Genomic DNA, 19,312 nt, shown 5'->3' with positions numbered 1-19,312 from the left:
AGATAGCCCAGTTGTGGGTAAAGAGAGGACAGCTGAGGTGGGACAGGTGGCTGTAGTGAGGGAACAGAAAACAAGGAAGAGATATCTAGATCTAACCATGAGGAGCATCTGAAGCCTGTGACACACCCCTTTATGAACATCCAATCTGTTAAGACTGGAAGATGCCTTTCTTGTTTTCCCAATGTTGGCCTTCTTTGTGGTGCCATCTAGGTTGTGAGATCCCCTCCCAAAGTATTTTTCGCATGACCACCGGTTACGTTTTAATATTAAAAATGTATCTTCACTCGGCCTTTTGCAGAGTTTTGATGATATTCTGCTTGGATGGAACTGGCCTGTGTTTTCAACACAAGCAAGACTGAAATGGGATGAACAATCCATCCCTGTATACAGAAGTTTCCGCTTGGATTGTGAAAAAACTGGCTCAATTTGCAATGTTTATATCACCTGCAAGTACAGACTTATTATTCTGAGGAACTTTTCTTGATGTCAGTCTTTGCAAGCTTCTGTATCTCTTGCTTTCCCAGGGAGGGCTAGAGGCAATTTCTGATGAAGTGTGACAAACATGTTTTGTTCTGCAGTGTCTCAAAGAAACTGCAATAGATGATTGTCAACCCTGTAATTAACTAATTAGAAATGATTGATCTACTTCTTCTCCGAGTCCCAAAGGAACTGTAGCAACCACCAGCAAAACAGCAAGACTGAAGAAGGTTGTAGTTAAAGATCCGCTGTACCATCCCAGGCTGGGGCTAGAGATAGTCAAGCTCTGTCAGTCTGATCACTGATATTTTGCACTGCACAGTTTGAGACACATATCAAGTGAGTGGCCATTCAAGTCAGGCTGTGCTACTCAGCACAGGACTCAGTGAAGGATAATGTACGGGCAAGTGCATTGGTATGCAGAAGGAACTGTTATGTGGAAGTTAGTGGCATTTGTAGTGTTGATACTAGTGTTTTTGCCTCAGGTGGTGTCTAAGGTTCCTAGCATGAAATGTAGCATCAGTGACCCTCTTCCTATTCTTCACAAGAATTACCAGTCAGGAGACGTCATCATTGCTGGTATTACGTCTCATTTATACAGATTTTCCAGCCCAATAGAGTTCACAAAATGCCCCTCTGATGACATATTTGACGACACTCTGTAAGTTCTTTTTATTTTTATTTTTAAACTGAATATCATACAGTTGCTTCAATTATTTTCAGTGGCAGTTCTGTACATAGATTGGTATTAGATCCACTGTATGAGAAGAGGTGGCTATTAATACATATTGTCCTTTCTTTACTGAGTAACATCCTTTCCCATCCTACATTCCACATTAATTATTATCATCATAAAAATAATTTTTAGTTAATTCTGGTCATAGATCCATTATTGTAAGCCTCTTTCTGGAAGAGCTTCCTAGTTATAAGGAACAAACAAATGGTTGGTTGGGGTATATAGACAGAGCAGCCCCTATTCCACCCATATAGGCATTAGAGTAGAGTGGTGGCCCTGGGGCTTTTTGCTTTTCAGAAAAAAGTATTTCATTTCAGTACTCATTGGCTTTTAGGGCAAGTATGTATTTTGCCATCTCTGGGTTCCTCTTGACTGTAAATTCTTTCAGCCAAACATGATCACTGATAACCCATTGCACAAAATGTTGTAAGTCAAAAGATATGGGCATCATCCTTGGTGAGGCACCTTAATTTCTTCCTGAGTAGTAAAACTCCTGTTCTTCATAAATCCCACAAGTACATCTTATTTGCAAAGGGACAGCAAGGTTTCCAGAAGAGTAAAAGTTTACTCTGGTTACATGTAAACTCTATTTGCATTTTCACAGTGTATTTTTATTTGCATTTCTTTGCCATTTAACTCTTAATTTCTGCATTGTGTATTTGTGTGTGTGTGGCAACTGGGCATTACTCTTTATGCATCTTATGAAGCGGAGTTTAGTCCATGAAAGTTTATCCAAATATTTCCTTATTTGAAAAGTTTCCAATTCAATCTTTTAAGTCAAGACTTCAGACTTTTAAGAGGGAGAAAGTCTTGTTTTAGTTTATTCTTCATCTTATCTTACACCTTCACTTTGCAGTCCAAATAGTTCATTAATTAAAGCCGTATACTTACCCACGTATCTCATTCCTCTGAAATGTATCTACCGAAGGCAAGGGGAACCAATGTAGTTCCCTACAGATGTTGATGAACTCTAACTCCCATCAGCCCCAGCCAGCCTTGGTCAGCTGTTCTAAAAACACACAGCAAACAAACAAATTAACTTGTGATTGGGCCCATCCTTTTCACCAGTGTTTCATACATGCTGAATTTTGATGTGGGGAGGCAATAAAGATGAAAGAATGGGAGCAACAGTAAGCCACAGCAAACTGTTGAAACACAGTGATGTGTACAAATTTCTGAAATAATAACTTAAAGAAAAGTGGCAATAGTAAAATCTGTATGCATTGGTCCCATTCTGGAAAGAGCGCTAAATAATTCAAATCTCTAAAATCTGGAGAGAAATTTTACAATCCTACAGAGCAATTGGAAATAAGGAGAATGTCAGAGAAGTCCTTATGTTAACTACTGTAGTTTCTTTCAAAACAGTGCTAGTATTGCGCTGGCAAACAAAAGTGACAAATGCCCATCTTTCTGTAACAACATTTCCTCATACTACCACTAGATTTATACTATTCAGTACAATATATTTACTAAACAGGTACCTGACTGAAATGAATCACCTGTCATATTCTGAAGCAAATGCACTGTGACACTGCATGTAACTCTAATTACAGGGTTATGATTCAGATCTACCAGCATATCCTGGCCTCAGTATTTGCAGTAAAGGAGATAAATGAAAATCCCCAGATTTTACCCAACATCACCCTGGGCTTCCATATCTATAATAGCTATTTCAGTCCAAGATGGACCTATCAGGCCTCACTGGAACTCTTCTCTACACAGGGCAGATTCATCCCTAACTACAAATGTGATAGTGTCAACAATCCAATAGCAGTCATTGGAGGACCTACCTCTGAAGTCTGTCTCCACATGGCAGATATCCTGAGCATCCTCAAGATTCCACAGGTACGACTTGTGCATGGAACAGTGTTACTTAAGACACCATTTGTATCTTCCTTGCCTTTTATAAATGGCTTTGTACTTTGGAGATATAAATGATTTCCAAAATACCATATTCAACATGCTTTGTATATGAATAAGTGTATTTGCTATGTTCTGGTGGTGAACCTCACAGGGGAGATTTTTTTTGAAGGAGGTCCCATGTCTTGGTTCATAGATACATAGGAAGCTGCTTCATAACAAGCCAGATCATTGGTCCATCTAGCTCATTACTATTCACATGGTCTGGCAGCAGCTCTCAAATCTTTCAGGCAGGATTCTTTGCCAGCTGTACCTGGAGACACCAGAAATGGAACCTGGGTTCTACTGCATGCAAAGCATGTGCTCTCTCCCTGAACTACAGTCCTCCCCTCAGCTCTCTGCAAGAATGGGATAAGAAAGGCAACAATAAGTGAATGAAAATGGCAATATTTGAGGAAAGGCTGAAGCTTTCCAACCAATTCATATAGACAAAAGAACCTGCTGTGTCCAGCCATATCACAAATGTGAGATGAGTGCTGATTTCAAACAAGGTCTGATGAAGGCAGGACCCAGGCTTGATGCAAAGCTAGGCTATAGGAGAGAGAGGCTCTGATGTTGCTCAGTAACCATCAAACTGAGTCCAAGCCCTCTATATTGCTAGACCCACTTTCATTCAAAGATACTTGTTCCTTTAAAGGGCTCCAGCCTCCTCTATTCATCTTCAATGAAGAAGAGAAAACTCTGGTCTCATTAGGGCCTCAGAGATAGATTCCTCCAAGGTCTACAATGCTACATCCTCAGGTTGGAGGGGCACCGGGGTCACAGGGTGTCTTCTGGAAGTACATCTGTGGTTGGCCCCCTTCTGCTTCAGAGTCCTCACCCACATCCCTTGAAGAAGGGAATCTGACTCAAGGGTCAGGTCAACAAACATTTCGTCTGGTTTGACACCTGTAAGATGTGATACAGAGGGCTGCTCTTGAAGACATCTGTATAGAAACTGCAGTTTTTACAAACTTCAGCTACTAGAGTACTAACAGGTACCACTTGCTGCAAACAGGTCTTATCAGTATTGAATGAACCACAGCAGTTCATGAGCCCATTTCAAGACATTGAGTGTTTCCCTCCAAAGCCTTCGCTTCATTTTTTTTCCATTTTATTTAGTTCATATATGGCTCTGCTCCAGTGATAAATAAGAGAACCCAGGCTGTCCTATACCACCAGATGTTTCCAGAAGTGGACTATCAGTATGATGGGATTCTCCAGTTACTGCTCCATTTCAGGTGGACATGGATTGGGGTGCTGTCTGGGCATGATGACAATGTAGAGAGGTTTGTACACACAGTAGTTCCCATGTATACCCAGAAAGGTATCTGTTTTGATTTCATGTTAAGAATACCCAAATTGGGTTTTTCCAATGACCTTCCTGATATTGTGGAAGAAGGCATTAAAACAAACAATGTTATCCTTAACAGCACAGTGAATGTGATGATCATTCTTGGTGAAATAGATACCATGGTGGTTTTGAGAATATTTCCCAAGTATTCAGAAATTATGGGTGTACCAACAAAGGCAAAAGGAAAAGTCTGGATCATGACTTCCCAGATGGATTTCACATCAGGTGACTTTGAAAAAAAATGGGACATAGACTTCCTTCATGGCGCTATGTACTTTTCTGTTCATGCCATTGAGGTGTTAGGCTTCCAGAAATTTCTTCAGATGATAAACATTACTTCAGAAAACAAACATGACTTTATCAGGGAGTTTTGGGAAGAAGTGTTTGAGTGTTCTTTCCTGAATTCCATGGTAGACAGACAGGATGGGAAAATCTGTAGCGGGGAGGAGAAGCTGGAGACTCTTCCTTCATCTAATTTTGAAATGAGCATGACTGGCCACAGCTACAGCATCTACAATGCAGTTTATGTACTGGCACATGCTTTGCATGCCATGCATTCATCTAGATTCAAACACAGAGCAATAGTGGAAGAAGAAAGGATGACGTTTCTGAGTCAAGAGCTGTGGAAGGTAATGTTCTCCGCACACAAAGATTGTTAGAACATAAGATGAACCTTGTTGGAACAGAGCAAAGGCAATGGCCCTATCTCATTGTTATTCCATACTGACTGGCATTCAGAGACATGAATGTGTCTGATCCTGGAGAATGTATTTAGCCATTAAGGATGGGAGAGAAATTCAATTTAGTTTGCATTTAAAAGCAGGCTTACCTAATTTGCAATTCCTATATATTATGCAAAATTGCACGCAAACTTGTATATTAGGAAAAACTGCACTAAAATCTAGGTGAACTTACAAGATAACATTTTTAAAAATGAAAACCAATGTGGAAATATGGTGAACTGAACCTAAGAATGGAAAAATGAGACAATTAGAGAAACTGAAGTTGACAGATTTGTTTGTCCCTAGTAGACGTCATAACTAGGTCTTTGCCTTCATGACTTTGTGTAATTCCCTTGTAAAGCATATCAATGTTCAGCATATCATAAGAACATAAGAAGAGCCTGCTGGATCAGGCCAGTGGCCCATCTAGTCCAGCATCCTGTTCTCACAGTGACCAACCAGGTGCCTGGGGGAAGCCCGCAAGCAGGACCCGAGTGCAAGAACACTCTCCCCTCCTGAGGCTTCCGGCAACTGGTTTTCAGAAGCATGCTGCCTCTGACTAGGGTGGCAGAACACAGCCATCACGGCTAGTAGCCATTGATAGCCCCGTTCTCCATGAGTTTGTCTAATCTTCTTTTAAAGCCATCCAAGCTGGTGGCCATTAGTGGATCTTGTGGGAGCAAATTCCATAGTTTAACTATGTGCTGAGTAAAGATGTACTTCCTTTTGTCTGTCCTGAATCTTCCAACATTCAGCTTCTTTGAATGTCCCCGAGTTCTTGTATTATGAGAGAGGGAGAAGAACTTTTCTCTATCCACTTTCTCAATGCCATGTATAATTTTATACACTTATCAATGGTATATATCCAGGCTCTGTGTATTCTTGTTACCATGTAAAGGTCAATTAACTACAAAGGGCTGTATCCACCTAAGTTATACTCAAAGTAAACCAACTGGACTTACCTACTTACTTATTATTAACATTTATTACCTCCCTTTCATCCAGAGGTCCCAGGATGGGTTACATCAATTTTAAAATATGGCACTAAAAAAATAAAAACAACCTAAAATCACAAAATAGGGCGGGTCCTAAAAATATACATCTCAGGTGTCAAAAGCATGGGTAAAGAGATAAGTCTTCGGCTTTTGCCTAGAATTATACAGTGATGTTGCCAGATGCACCTCAGTGGGGATGGGGTTTCACAACTTAGGGGACACCACACAGAATGCCCTCTCCTGAGCCCCCCCCTGAGCTTCTGAACGTGGAAGAACTACCAAAAGGGCTCCCTCTGCTGATCTCGCCGAGGGGGTTGGGAGGGAAGGAGGTGGTTCAGATATTTGGCACCTAAGTTGTTTAGGGCTTTGAACACTGCTGTGAGCACCTTAATTGGACCTGGAAATGAAGTGGCAACCAATGCAGCATTTTTAAAACAGGGGTTATATGAGATCTAAAGGGAACCCCAGCCAGTAATTTGGCTGCTGGATTTTGGACCAGTTGAAGTTTCCAAGTCATATTCAAGAGCAGCCCCACATAAAGCACATTGCAATAATCCAATCTGGAAGTTACCAGAGCATGTCATGCTGTGGCCAAGTCATCTCTGTTCAAAAGGGGCCAAAGCTGGCAAACCAGCTAGAGCCTCCAGTGACAATGTTGGATTCAGGAGTACCCCCAAGCTGCTCCTTCCAGGGGAGTGGAACCCCGTCCAGAGAAGTCCATCTCCCCACCTCCTGGACATAATTCTAGACACAAAGACTGCTGTCTTTCCAGGATCAACCTCAATTTATGTATTTAGCCTCGGTGATCCTAAGTTCATTATATTATGTTCAGTGGGTCTAGTCTGAGTATGACTAACATTGTATCCAACCCACTGTTAAAAACTTGCAATTGTATGAGTCTTCAAAAACTGTATAGAATGTCTGTTTAGGTGGGCTCAGTCAGGATTGGGGCTATGGCTTACAGGGAGTGGGGTGAACACTTTTTCTTGACAATGGGAGGTATCACGAGGTGCTTTCCTCTTGCGGCTGCTGAGAAGGAAGGTGTTTTTCATCATGCTTGTGGCACAGGGGAAAATGACCCTTTCCCACATAATGTAATGCTGCTCGTGACACACTCCCACCCACCCAATCAGCAGCTTGTATTTAGAGTTTTTAAAAGTTCAAGACATGTAGCTCTGCTGTTACTGCTAGGGCTGTCATAGCTATCTGGTGAAGTTTTGTATAATTTTGCATTTTATTTTAATTTGTTATTCAATTGCTGTTATATGGTTACTTCACAGAGGCACAGAGTTTGACAAGGCGGAATTTTGTGTAACACAAAATTGAGCTGTTGGCTTTGCTTGCACAAAACTAATTTCTACTTGTTTAAAAGGGGGACTAGGGCAATACCCCATTTGCAAATCACTGGTGCAATACCCAGTCAACCACCTTCCTTTTTCTTGTTTCATTGGGCAGAATGAATTTATACTCTTTTTTGCACATATTCTAAGGAACTAAGGTACACACCAAAGTCTTGCTGGGGTGTGGGTTTGAATTGGATACATGACATAAGCTGGGTCAAACATGAGGGATAAGAGAAGAAAGGAAACAGGTTCACAAAGATCTTGACAATGTATGGACTGGTAGGTATATGGAGGGCTGAGACTATACTCCAAGATGTGGTATACATTCTTGTATTCATTTTTTATTAATTCCTGATGCGTTAGAGATAAATGCACTACCTGCTAGAATTGGTATGGATAGAGTCTCAGATATGAAACAGTCCAGGCTGAGGACTCCACTCTGGAGGTTTGATACCATATTGTTAGCTAGAAAGGAGATAAGGGATTGCCTCCATGAAGTAATAGATAACTACTTGAAGGAAAAACCTATCCCCTGAGATGAAAACCAATGTAGCATGGGATGTAATGAAATGTGTTGCTAGATGGGTCTGTATAAAAGATGTGGGGAAGTCAAAGAAAGTTACACCAATCAGCAGGGAAAGTCCAAGATCCACCGAATACAAACTGTTTCATCCCAGCTGATCTTGGGGTTGGATTGTGCTGTTCATCATGCTTAGAGCAGAGTTATGATTAGATAGAATTTTAATTAACTAATCACCTTCCACATATATATCTGAATTATTTTATTGTCTCTTATAGTTCTTTTACATCCTTATGAATTGTTCTTCTCTCAAATTTAGCTCAACCACTTTGTGAGAAGCATCTCATTTAATAACAGCGCTGGGGAAAAAGTTTCTTTCAATGAAAATGGAGAGTTAGAGGCTGGATTTGATATTATAAACTGGATCACATTCCCAAATCAGTCTTTTCATAGAGTCAAAGTTGGAAAGATTGACCCCATGGCTCCCAAAAAAGTGTTCACAATTTGTGAGGAAGCCATTGTATGGCCCAGCAGGTTTAACCAGGTAGGGTCCATTCAAATATTGGGGTGTATCCACTACTCTCTCCCACAATGTTTCACAGTTAAACTACTGGCATAGCTCTGATTTAGGGGGTATGTGTGCAGTGGTCTTCTGCATTGTCTCACATGACACCCATTCAAACCATTCATTTAATCAAATAAAATCTTCTCAATAAAAAATCTTTGACACTATATGTCTTTGTAGATATATCTAATGTACACTTATCAAGAATTAAATTCTAGAAATATGGCAATAGGACAAAAATAAAAAAGAGAAATTAATAAGAATAGAATAAAGAATAAGTAAAATAAAACTAAGCAAATAAACACATTCCATTAAAAACAACTTCAATGTGCTCCAAAAGATAAGAAGTTCCATAGAGTTTCCATATGTATCACATGGGCAATAGTCACCAGTAGAGTAGGGGTTCCTCATGTTCCAGATGTATCACCAGAGTGGAATCGTAACATCAATCCAATGTATTTGAAGACAGACTCCAGAATTAGATGAGGGACAAAGTTTGGAATTCAATAAGAGCCTCACATTTATTAAATAGTCAAAAGTGTCTATTTAACTGCCTTAATCTCATCTCCAGTTGTGGGCATTAAATACTTGTATACACCACCGGCATCATTCCCCCTCTGGGAGATCCCACCCTGGCCCTGGGATTATTGTTTGTGGCTCCTCATGTTTCAAACATTGAAAGATGAACAGAGGGAAGCCTGGGCAATGTCCAACTCCTGGACCAAATAACTTTGCTTTGGTGATGCAATGAAGTTATTTGGCCATTGATGCCCCTGAGCAAATAGATCTGAGAGGCAGATGCTCATCAGTGTTCCTTCCTCTTGCCTCTTTTATCATGCTCACACAGCCAGCTGTGGCATATTAAAATAACTTGGCCAAGTGAAATATCATAGAACTGGTTGAAAAGTGTGACAAGGAAATTCTGGTTATAAATGTAGCTATATGACTTCTGTTCCCATTGGCTACTCTGTATGAGGTAGCTCAGCAGCTTTCCAGAAAACAGTATACTGAGAAAACATTCTCTTTCAGGTACAGCCTCTTTCTCTTTGTAATGCCAACTGCCCTTTGGGTTTTCATAAGGCAAAGAAGGAAGGGAAGCCATTTTGCTGCTATGATTGCCATCCATGCCCAGAAGGGAAGATTTCTAACCAGACAGGTAAGGGATATCTTGCACAAATGGACACTAGGATATTCATTTATCTTCCAATGGAAAAGCTTCACAGAATTCAGTGATGGTTGTGTTTACTGATATGGTAAAGAAGATATTAGCCACGAGAATGGCTTTATACTACAGCCAGCATGGGTTTTTCACATTCTGCCATGTTAAATTGAAAATACTCCCATACCATTCTGCTGCTTCCCATCAGCTCATTTCAAAACAAAATCTTATAAACTTTATAGACCTGAACTCAGAAATGCTTGCTTAACAACCATCTACGTTTTCATGGAAATACACAAAACACCAAGAAAGAATCCAGAGTTCAAAGTCTAAAATAAGAGTAAAATAATCCAGACCTCTGATGGACTTTTTTCTGTCAGTGGTCTCATATTTTGTTGCAATTAATTAAAAATTAAAAATCTGCTGTTCATAGAGTACCTGTAATCCTATTACTGACCTTGCCCCATACTCTGACCTTCATCTTCTGCAGTTTAAAGGTTTAAAAAAATGCATGGCTGGTTTTTAATTAATTTAAGAATATGAACATTAGAGTCAATGATAAGTGTGGGCATGCTCAGTAAGCACCAACTGTCAGTGTTCTAAAAGCCAGACTCACAGTTGTTTGGCTTGGCTAATCAGGTGGCCACACCCATGCCATACATTTATGTCACTTTAGACAGTCATGGTTTCCCTGGTAAGTGTAGTTTGTGAACGGTGCTGAGAGTTATTAGGAGACTCCTATTTCCCTGACAGAGCTCCAGTGGCCACAGTGGTTTAACAGTCAGTCCCTGTTCTGGTGATTGTAGCTCTGTGAGGGGAATAGGGTGTCTCCTAGCAATTCTCAGCACCCTTCACAAACTACGCTTTTAAAAGTGGGATAAATGTCTGGTGTGGATATGGCCAGGGGCAGCTTTGCTTTAAATTTGAGTTGGAGACTGCATGTATCTGCTGTAGAATAAAAATGTAGGGAAAACCCTGAAAAATGATACAAACAAAAATGTAATTCTCTATCTTTGGAGATATAGTCCTGATTGTAGGTGTTGCCACCACTCACCATATGCTCAGAGGCACATTACCAAATTCTTCCAAGCTACACAGGAAGTGGATTGGACTGTTGCAAACCTACCCAAATTGTGTTTGCATTTTTACAAATTTGTAGCGCAGTACAATATCTTAGAGAGGAGATCAGGTCTCCTGCTCCCCTGGTGCATTCACTGTAACTGCCCAATTTACCTGCTTTTTAAAGTTTGATAGAAATACCTGTTGGCTATAGATACATTGTTAAACTGCAAGGTTTCCCCCCCCATTAGTGAATAAAAACTAACAGCAATCTCATTACTCTGAGTGCCAATCATTACGCAGAAAGTAATTAAGCTTAAAGATAAGGCACTCAGTCTCATCTTTGTTGTTTGCTCCTATAGATATCTAGCTTGTGCAATAAGAGAACCACAAATATAGTGGATAAGAATGAGGACAGGGCAAATTAATGTAACATATGCAGATGACATTATGCTATACATGGAGAATCCAGGAATATATTTGTCTCATGTTTTTAGGATCACAGATGTTTTCAGAGGAATTTCTAGATACAATGGAAATAAGCAAAAGACAAAGGTTATAACAGTTTATCTTGAAAAGCAAAAACAAATTATATATAACAACAATTTGACTCAAGATAATGAACAGAGCAATAAAATATCTATTAGAAAATCACTGGAAGATGTTTAAAAATCAGGAAATATCAATTATGATAGCTTAATTCAAGCTATCATGTTTGACTTCGATGGGAAAAAATTAAATCTATGACCGTTGGCATGGGCAAATGCAGTTAGAACAGTCATCCTACCTAGATCCTTATTTTTGTTTATTGTATTACCAAACATGATAAAGAGAACTAAAAAGCTGGCAAAAAGACATTGGAACATTTTATTTGGAAGGATAAATGGCCCAGAATAGATATTAATACTATGCAAGTCTCAAAACAGCTAGGAGATCTAGCAGTGTCCAATGTAAGAATACTGTAATGAGCATGGGGGTTGGGATGGATGATTCCTGTGGGTCCCCTTTCCAGCTTCTGATTTGGAATCCCATGCCTTGGGGCTGGCTCTGCTGGCCAGATGAATTCCCTTTGTTAACTAAATAGATTGGCCAGGAGGATAATGGGTCTATCAGTTGCCCAGCAACGGTGAATGGGCCAGGAAGACCCTTTTGTCATTGAAACTCTTCAGAAGAGGATTGCCCCCTTCCTGGAGCCCAGCAGAGGCTTGTAGTTTGAGTGTGTCAAGAGAAAGGGTGGTAACTGGAGGCAGGAGAGAGACTGGCTCTCTGCACCATGGCATTTGGGGTGCCTTCTGTAATACAGATGGAAAAGCTGGATATTGGACTGCTGATGCCTTGAACCCCCTCCATCTTAAGCTCAGGTTGGAATGTGTGTAAATAAATAAACCATATTTCATAAAGACACCACAGTCTCCACTGACCTTCCTCCCCAAAGGAAACCAAATCCTGGAGGAGAGTAGGGACCCCGGAAATCTCACCGCTCGGAGATTGGGGAGGCGTGCAACAATACATTATGATGCAGTGCCGTTAACATAGTTGAGGTTATGGCTAAATCAGAAAGAGGAAGATTTCTATCACAAACAATTATTTACTGAATCCCTTTTACCTACTATTATGTGGGCATCAAGCAAAGAGAGAGGATAGGATGAGGGGTTAATACCATCCCAATTGCTGAAAACATGGGACAAGAATAAAATTAAATTGAGTCCTAGTATTTCCTGACTACCATCTGTGGTATGACACCATACGTTCTGTAGGGAAATCCAGGTATCCTATTTTATTAATTTGGGAAAAGAAGGGAATATAACGGATTGGAAAATTAATACAGAATGGATGGTTATTAGCACAGCAGGATATCTCTTTGAAAACAGCAGGATGGTCCTATGCACTCTGGTACCAATATTTCCAAATAAGAAATTTCTTCCTGGAAATTTTGAGGCCAACATTCGTATTGAGACAAAGGACAATTTGGCAAAAATAAGAGAATAATCATATATTGATGGATATGGGGTAGAAAAAATTTGTAGAATGACATGGGAAAGAGCCATCTCAGAACAACAATGGAATATGATTTGGAATCAAGCGGAAAGGTCTTCAGTGGGAAGATGACAGAGGCATGTACAAACTTCTATTGGGGTGATATTTTAACACCTGCGAGATTAAATAGAATCTATTTGGTTAATTGTTTCAATTGCTGGAAATATTTAAGTGCACATTTACATGTTTATGCACATTCAAATCATAGTGGTTGGAATGCCTAATTATAACAAATTATTGAAGCCAAATAGTACAGACTATTTGCAATATAATTGGGACTCCATTAAGTCTCATCCCCATGTTGATCTTGTTCAGCATAACCAAAGATGATGTAAACATGAATTTGAAACCATTAGTCTCTATCTTGTTAGTAGCCGCTAAGATCATGTGCTAGAAAATGGAAATATCAACAAGGTCCAACAGAGAAGAGAAGGGTGATAAAATGTATGGAATGGTCTGTAATGGATAAGTTAACAGAGTTAGATTCAAGAACAGGATAGGTTAACAAAACTGATTTTGCTGAGAAATGAAATAGTTTTGTTGAATATTGGAATGTATGGCATAGAAATAAAAGACTGGAAAGATACTTGTTTTTGTAAGTTAGCCACAGTAAATGATAAATAAATAATGAAAAGGGGGGGAAAGAAAAAAAAGAAATGACATTTCTTGGACTAATTAAACCATATTAAAACACAGCTATCCAAAGGAATTTGTTCTTCTTTTAATGTTGTAGAAGTAACACGGATAGGTCAGAGACATATTCCACCAATTGCTAACATCTATGAAGAGAAGCTACCTTCAGTGATAGCAAAGGGCTTCCAAAGGCCTGAGTGTCTCATTAAGCATCCTTGCTCATGGCATCTTATTTATTAATTATTTAATTTACATCCCACCCTTCCTCTCAGCAGAAGCCCAGGGTGGCAAACAAAAGCACTAAGAACACTTTAAAACATCATAAAAACAGACTTTAAAATACATTCAAACAAAACATCTTTAAAAACATCTTTGAAGACATCTTAAAAAAGAAAAAACACAAAAAGGTTAAAAACATTGTTCTTTTTTTAAAATAAAAGGTTTACAAACATATTAAAAAGTAATTCCAACACAGACGCAGCTGGGATAAGGTCTCAACTTAAAAGGCTTGTTGAAGGAGGAAGGTCTTCAACAGGTGCTGAAAAGATAACAGAGATGGAGCCTGACTAATATTTAAGGGGGGAATTCCACGGGGTAGGTGCTTCCACAGTAAGGGTCCATTTCCTATGTTGTGCAGCACGGATCTTCTGATAAGATGGTATCTGCAGGAGGCCCTCACCTGCAGAGTGCACTGATCGAGGGATAAGGGATCCCTTATAAGGGATAAGATGGTCTTTCAGGTATCCTGGTCCCAAGCTGTATAGGACTTTGTACACCAAAAATGGAACCTTGAACTTGGCCTGGTAGCAAATGGGCAGCCAGTACAGTTCTTTCAGCAGCGTGGTGACATGTTAGTGATACCCTGCCCCAATGAGCAGTTTTTCCACTGCATTTTGCACCAGCTGCAGCTTCTGGACCAATCTGAAGGGCAGCCCCACATAAAGCGCATTACAGTAATCCAGCCTGGAGGTTACCAGCGTGTGGACAACAGCAGTCAGGCTATCCTGGTCCAGAAATGGCCACAGCTGACTTACCAGCCAAAGCTGGTAAAAAGCACTCCTAGCCACTAAGGTCACCTGGGCCTCTAGCAACAAAGATGGATTCAGGAGCACCCCTAGACTACGGACCTGCTCTTTCAGAGGGAGTACAATGCCATCCAAAGCAGGCAACTGACCAATTATCTGAACTCAGGAACCACCAACCCACAGTGCCTCCATCTTGCTAGGATTTAGACTCAGTTTATTGGCCCTCATCCAGCCCACCACTGAGTCCAGGCAGAGGTCCAGGGCTTGCACGGCCTCTCCCAATTCAGATGTTAGAGCTGGGTATTGTCAGCATACTGCAGACACCCCACCCCAAATCTCCTGATTACCATTCCCAGGGGCTTCATATAGATGTTAAACAGCATGGGGGACAAGATGGTACCCTGTGGCACCCCACAACACAACTGCCAGGGGGCTGAAAGACAATCACCCAATGCTATTCTCTGAAAACGACCTTGGAAATAGGACTGGAACCCCTTTAAAGCAGTGCCTCCAATACCCATCTCACCAAGTCGACCCAGAAGGATACCATGGTCAATGGTATCAAAAGCCTCTGAGAGATCAAGTAAGAGTAACAGGGTTGCACTCCCTCTGTCCTTCTCCTGATAAAGGTCATCCATCAGGGTGACCAAGGGTGATTCAGTACCATAACTAGGCATGAACCCAGACTGGAACCGGTCAAGATAATCTGTTTCATCCAAGAGTACAGTAGGGCCCCGCTTACATGGCGGTTTCCATTCCGGACCCCCGCCGTAAAGCGGAAATCGCCGCAAAGTGGAACCCCATTGACTTTAATGGGGTGCTTCGTGTGAAAATGATGTGAAAATGCCGCAAAATGCTGCAAAAGCATCTTTAAAAGAGGGGAGGAAAGCCGCTGCATTAGCGGAATGCCGGTAAGCAGAGCGCTGGTAAGCGGGGCCCTACTGTACTTGCAATTGATGCACCACAACCCTTTCAATCACCTTCCCTAAGAAGTGGGTATTTGCGACCTGTCGGTAATTGTCACAGACCAATGGGTCCAGGGTGGGCTTTTTCAGGAGTGGTCGGATCACCACCTCTTTGCATCTTGATGTCTGCAAATTTGTTTTTAATGTTTCAGACTGTTTCTCATTCAAGTCTATGGAAATTTAGGTTTGACATTCATTGTATATTACCTATATAGCTGTATTGAAACCTAGCCTTTCTTTTTCAGACATGGGTGAATGCTTTCAGTGTCCACATGATAATTACCCAAACATGGAACAGGATTCATGCATTCCTAAGGATATAAGTTTCTTGTCTTATGAAGAACCTTTGGGAATTACTCTAGCCAGTTCTGCTCTTTCCTTTTCTTTCATTACAACTTTTGTGCTTTGGATCTTCATTAAGCACAAGGAAACTCCCATAGTCAAAGCCAACAACCGGAACCTCACCTACATTCTCCTCATCTCCCTTTTGCTTTCCTTCCTTTGTGCTTTGCTATTCATTGGCCAGCCTGGAAAAGTGACATGCCTCCTTCGACAAACGGCTTTCGGCATCATCTTCTCAGTGGCAGTTTCTTGTGTGTTGGCGAAGACTATCATTGTGGTTCTTGCTTTCATGGTCACCAAACCAGGGTCACAAATGAGGAAATGGGTGGGGAAACGACAGGCCACTTCCATTGTTCTTTCCTGTTCTCTTACTCAAGCCGCTTTTTGTAGCATATGGCTGGCAACTTCTCCCCCATTCCCAGATTTAGATATGTACTTAATAAATAAAGAAATTGTTCTGGGATGCAATGAAGGGTCTTTCACCATGTTCTACTTTGTCTTGGGCTTTATGGGCTTGCTGGCCATTATCAGCTTCACTGTGGCCTTCTTAGCCAGGAAGTTACCAGACAGTTTTAATGAAGCCAAGTTTATCACCTTCAGCATGTTGGTCTTTTGCAGTGTTTGGCTCTCCTTTATTCCAACCTATCTGAGCACCAGAGGGAAATACACGGTGGCTGTGGAGATCTTCTCCATCTTGGCCTCCAGTGCTGGGATACTGGGCTGCATCTTTTCTCCAAAATGTTATATCATCATGATGAGGCCTGAATTGAACAGCAGGGAACAGCTGAGAAAAAGAAATTATTGATGCATCTGAAATTCTGGCTCTCATATCCATCTTAAGTTAGTCATGACAGAGCAATGAGAGTTAAGTTAGAAACAGCTAACTCATTCAATTTACAGTCAATTGTCATATATTAACTGGAAAGGGTGTCCATGCTATTGTTGCTTTAGTTATTCTCCTGTTACTGTCGGTTTAATATAGGAGAAACTGTATTAAAACACATGATGCATTTTTGTTAAATTTTCCTCACCACGTGGAATTTTAAGCCACAAGATGGTATGGTTTTGTAGACATGTTGTTTTTTCTGCCACCTCTTTAAGAATGCTTCATAACAAATGTGAGAATTCGTTGCTTCATAGATGGGAATTATGACATGAGATTCTTGGAGTAGGGAGATTAGTTTGGCCAAGTGCAGTAGTGAACAATCTTCTGACTTGTTAATAATAATTTGGTTTTTTTTAAGCCACATGTTTGTACTCGTTCAACTTCACAATCAGGATAATAAATACATATTCTAGATATTGTCATTTATTTATTTATGTTTGTCTCATTATATTTACAAACAACTGATTGGATAGGAACATAGCTGTCTATTCTATTTTGCATGCATCTGCATGTGCAACAGAGTTCCCATCCATTCAAATATGTCTTTAAATAAACTGTGTTGCTGAGTTGCCCTATTCCCTATTGTGGCTTTAATGAAATTCCTTAAATGAAGCCATTAAAAGACAAAATGCAATTCAGCCATAACGGCAAAGCCATAACGCCCATGGCCTCTTCCTGCTGATCTATTCTCCTCCACCCCAGAAGAGATTTTAAGGAGATTTCAAACTTGTTTGTACACATAACATGGATTTACAATTTTAAGTGGGATTTTAAACAATCAACAATTGTTTTGTCAGTTTCATCCACAATGAAATGCATACCATTCAATATATTTAACTCTTTTCACAAAGCCTGGCCCCATAAATTAAGAGTTAATCAAAATTTTAGTGATACTCTTGTTTAGACAAAAACGTAATTTCTTTTCATATTTGCATGATTCAGTCAGATTATGAAATATCAGTACCATCTGGCCTAACCACAACATTTAGAATTTCATCCAGTCTTTTCTTGCAAATTGAATGATTCTTGTCTATGCAACTAAGGGTTTGCTAGTCAAGGCGTGTGAAACTGCTGCAAACTGTCATTAGCAGATTTGGACTGAGGTGCCACAAATTTGTATGACACCCAGTTCTTTCTTTCTGTTCCATCTGACTTAGGAGATTCATACACCACACCTGTGCTTAGATGCAGTGATGGGCTGGAATGCGGGCCAGTAAATTGAAGCTGAATCTTGAAAAGACAGAGATTTTACAAGTTCCAACTTCTAGAGTCCAGGAGGGGGGAAGATGGTCTGTTCTGCATGGGGTTACACTCCTCCGGAAGGAACAGATGCATGGTAGTGCTTCTGGATCCAAGGTCAGCACTGGAGGCCATGTAATCTTTATGGCTAAGAGTGCCAATGTCCATCTACAACTGGTTTGCCAGCTGTGGCCCTTCTAGAGATGACTTTGTCATTATACTCCATGCTCTTAGAATATTGCAATGAAGTCTACTTGGGGCTATCCTTGAAGATGATTTAGAAACGATGCTATTTAACATCTACATGAAACTTCTGAGTGGGGTCATCCGGAGATTTGGAGTAAGTTACCAGCAATATACTGATAGCACAAAACTCTATCTCTCATTTACATCTCCAGCATGGCAGTAGATGTGCTAGGCCAATGTCTTGCCTTGATAATGGACTAAATGAGAGCCGATAAAGTGAACCTGAATCCAGACAAGACTGAGGGACTGGTAGTGGGTGGTTCCCCAGACCAGATGGAGGAGGTGTGGCCTGCTCTTGATGGGGTTACACTCCCTCTGAAGGAGCAGGTACATTGTTTGGGAGTACTTCTGGATCCACTACTGTTGCTTGAAGCTCAAGTGGCCTTGGTGGTGAGGAGTGCCTTCTATCAGCTTCAGCTGGTGGCCCAGCTATGACCCTATCTGGACAGGGATAGCTGACTTCTGTTGTCTACATGCATTATGCATGGGTCTGCCTTTGAAGAAGGTTTGAAAACTGCAGCTGATGCAGAATTCAGCAGCCAGACTGCTCACTGGGACAAGACAGTTTGAGCATACAACACCAATTCCGGTGCAACTGCACTGGCTACCAATTCGTTTCTGGGCTCAATTCAAAGTGCTGGTTTTGATCTATAAACCCTTATATAGTTCAGGACCCCAATACCTCAAGGACCACCTCTCCCTATATGTATCAACCCAAACCTTGTACTTGGCATTGGAGGCCCTTTTTTGTGTGCCTGCTCTGAAGGAGGCGCAGAGAGTGGCAACAAGTGGTGCCCCCCCAATTGTGTACCTCCCCAGGAAGGTACATTTTTCTTTTCCCAGGCATTTGGTTCTTAACTTTGGAAGGCTTTTGAAGGGCTTCTATTGTGTAGCTTTCCTAAGAAGTGTTGCTCCACTGCCAATGTATTGTTTTGTTTTTAACTTTTTATATATTTTAAATCTTTTACTTTTTACTTTTAAGTTTTCATTAACTGTACGTCTTTTTAAGTACACATATTTGTGTAGAAAAGTGACTAACAAATTTAATAAATGAATAAACAAACAAATGAAGTACAATTGGTTCAAAATGCAACAGCCAGGTTGGGATTT

General features: G+C 40.6%; 1 protein-coding gene across 1 annotated transcript; it reads left to right on the top strand.

Moving 5' to 3' along the window:
- Window positions 1-1,010: 1,010 nt before the first annotated feature.
- On the top strand, window positions 1,011-16,636 carry LOC133367027 (vomeronasal type-2 receptor 26-like). Its single transcript, XM_061590655.1, has 6 exons — window positions 1,011-1,138; window positions 2,881-3,058; window positions 4,235-5,095; window positions 8,366-8,590; window positions 9,641-9,767; window positions 15,735-16,636. The coding sequence occupies exons 2-6, from the start codon at window positions 3,023-3,025 to the stop codon at window positions 16,634-16,636; spliced, it is 2,151 nt and encodes a 716-aa protein (XP_061446639.1). The 5' UTR covers window positions 1,011-1,138; window positions 2,881-3,022.
- The last annotated feature ends 2,676 nt before the right edge of the window (window positions 16,637-19,312 follow it).

This window comes from Rhineura floridana, chromosome 11 (assembly GCF_030035675.1).
Source record: "Rhineura floridana isolate rRhiFlo1 chromosome 11, rRhiFlo1.hap2, whole genome shotgun sequence".
Taxonomy (NCBI): Eukaryota; Metazoa; Chordata; class Lepidosauria; order Squamata; family Rhineuridae; genus Rhineura; species Rhineura floridana.
The sequence above is the reverse complement of the archived record's forward strand: the minus strand, read 5'-3'. Positions and strand labels throughout refer to the sequence as shown.

What these genes read in the sequence shown, in the direction of transcription:
- LOC133367027 (XM_061590655.1), top strand. Translation starts at nt 3,023, where the DNA reads ATGGCAGATATCCTGAGCATCCTCAAGATTCCACAG. An exon ending in GCATCCTCAAGATTCCACAG is followed by an intron (nt 3,059 to 4,234) that starts GTACGACTTGTG and finishes CATTTTATTTAG; the next exon opens with TTCATATATGGCTCTGCTCC. An exon ending in GAAGATTTCTAACCAGACAG is followed by an intron (nt 9,768 to 15,734) that starts GTAAGGGATATC and finishes TTTCTTTTTCAG; the next exon opens with ACATGGGTGAATGCTTTCAG.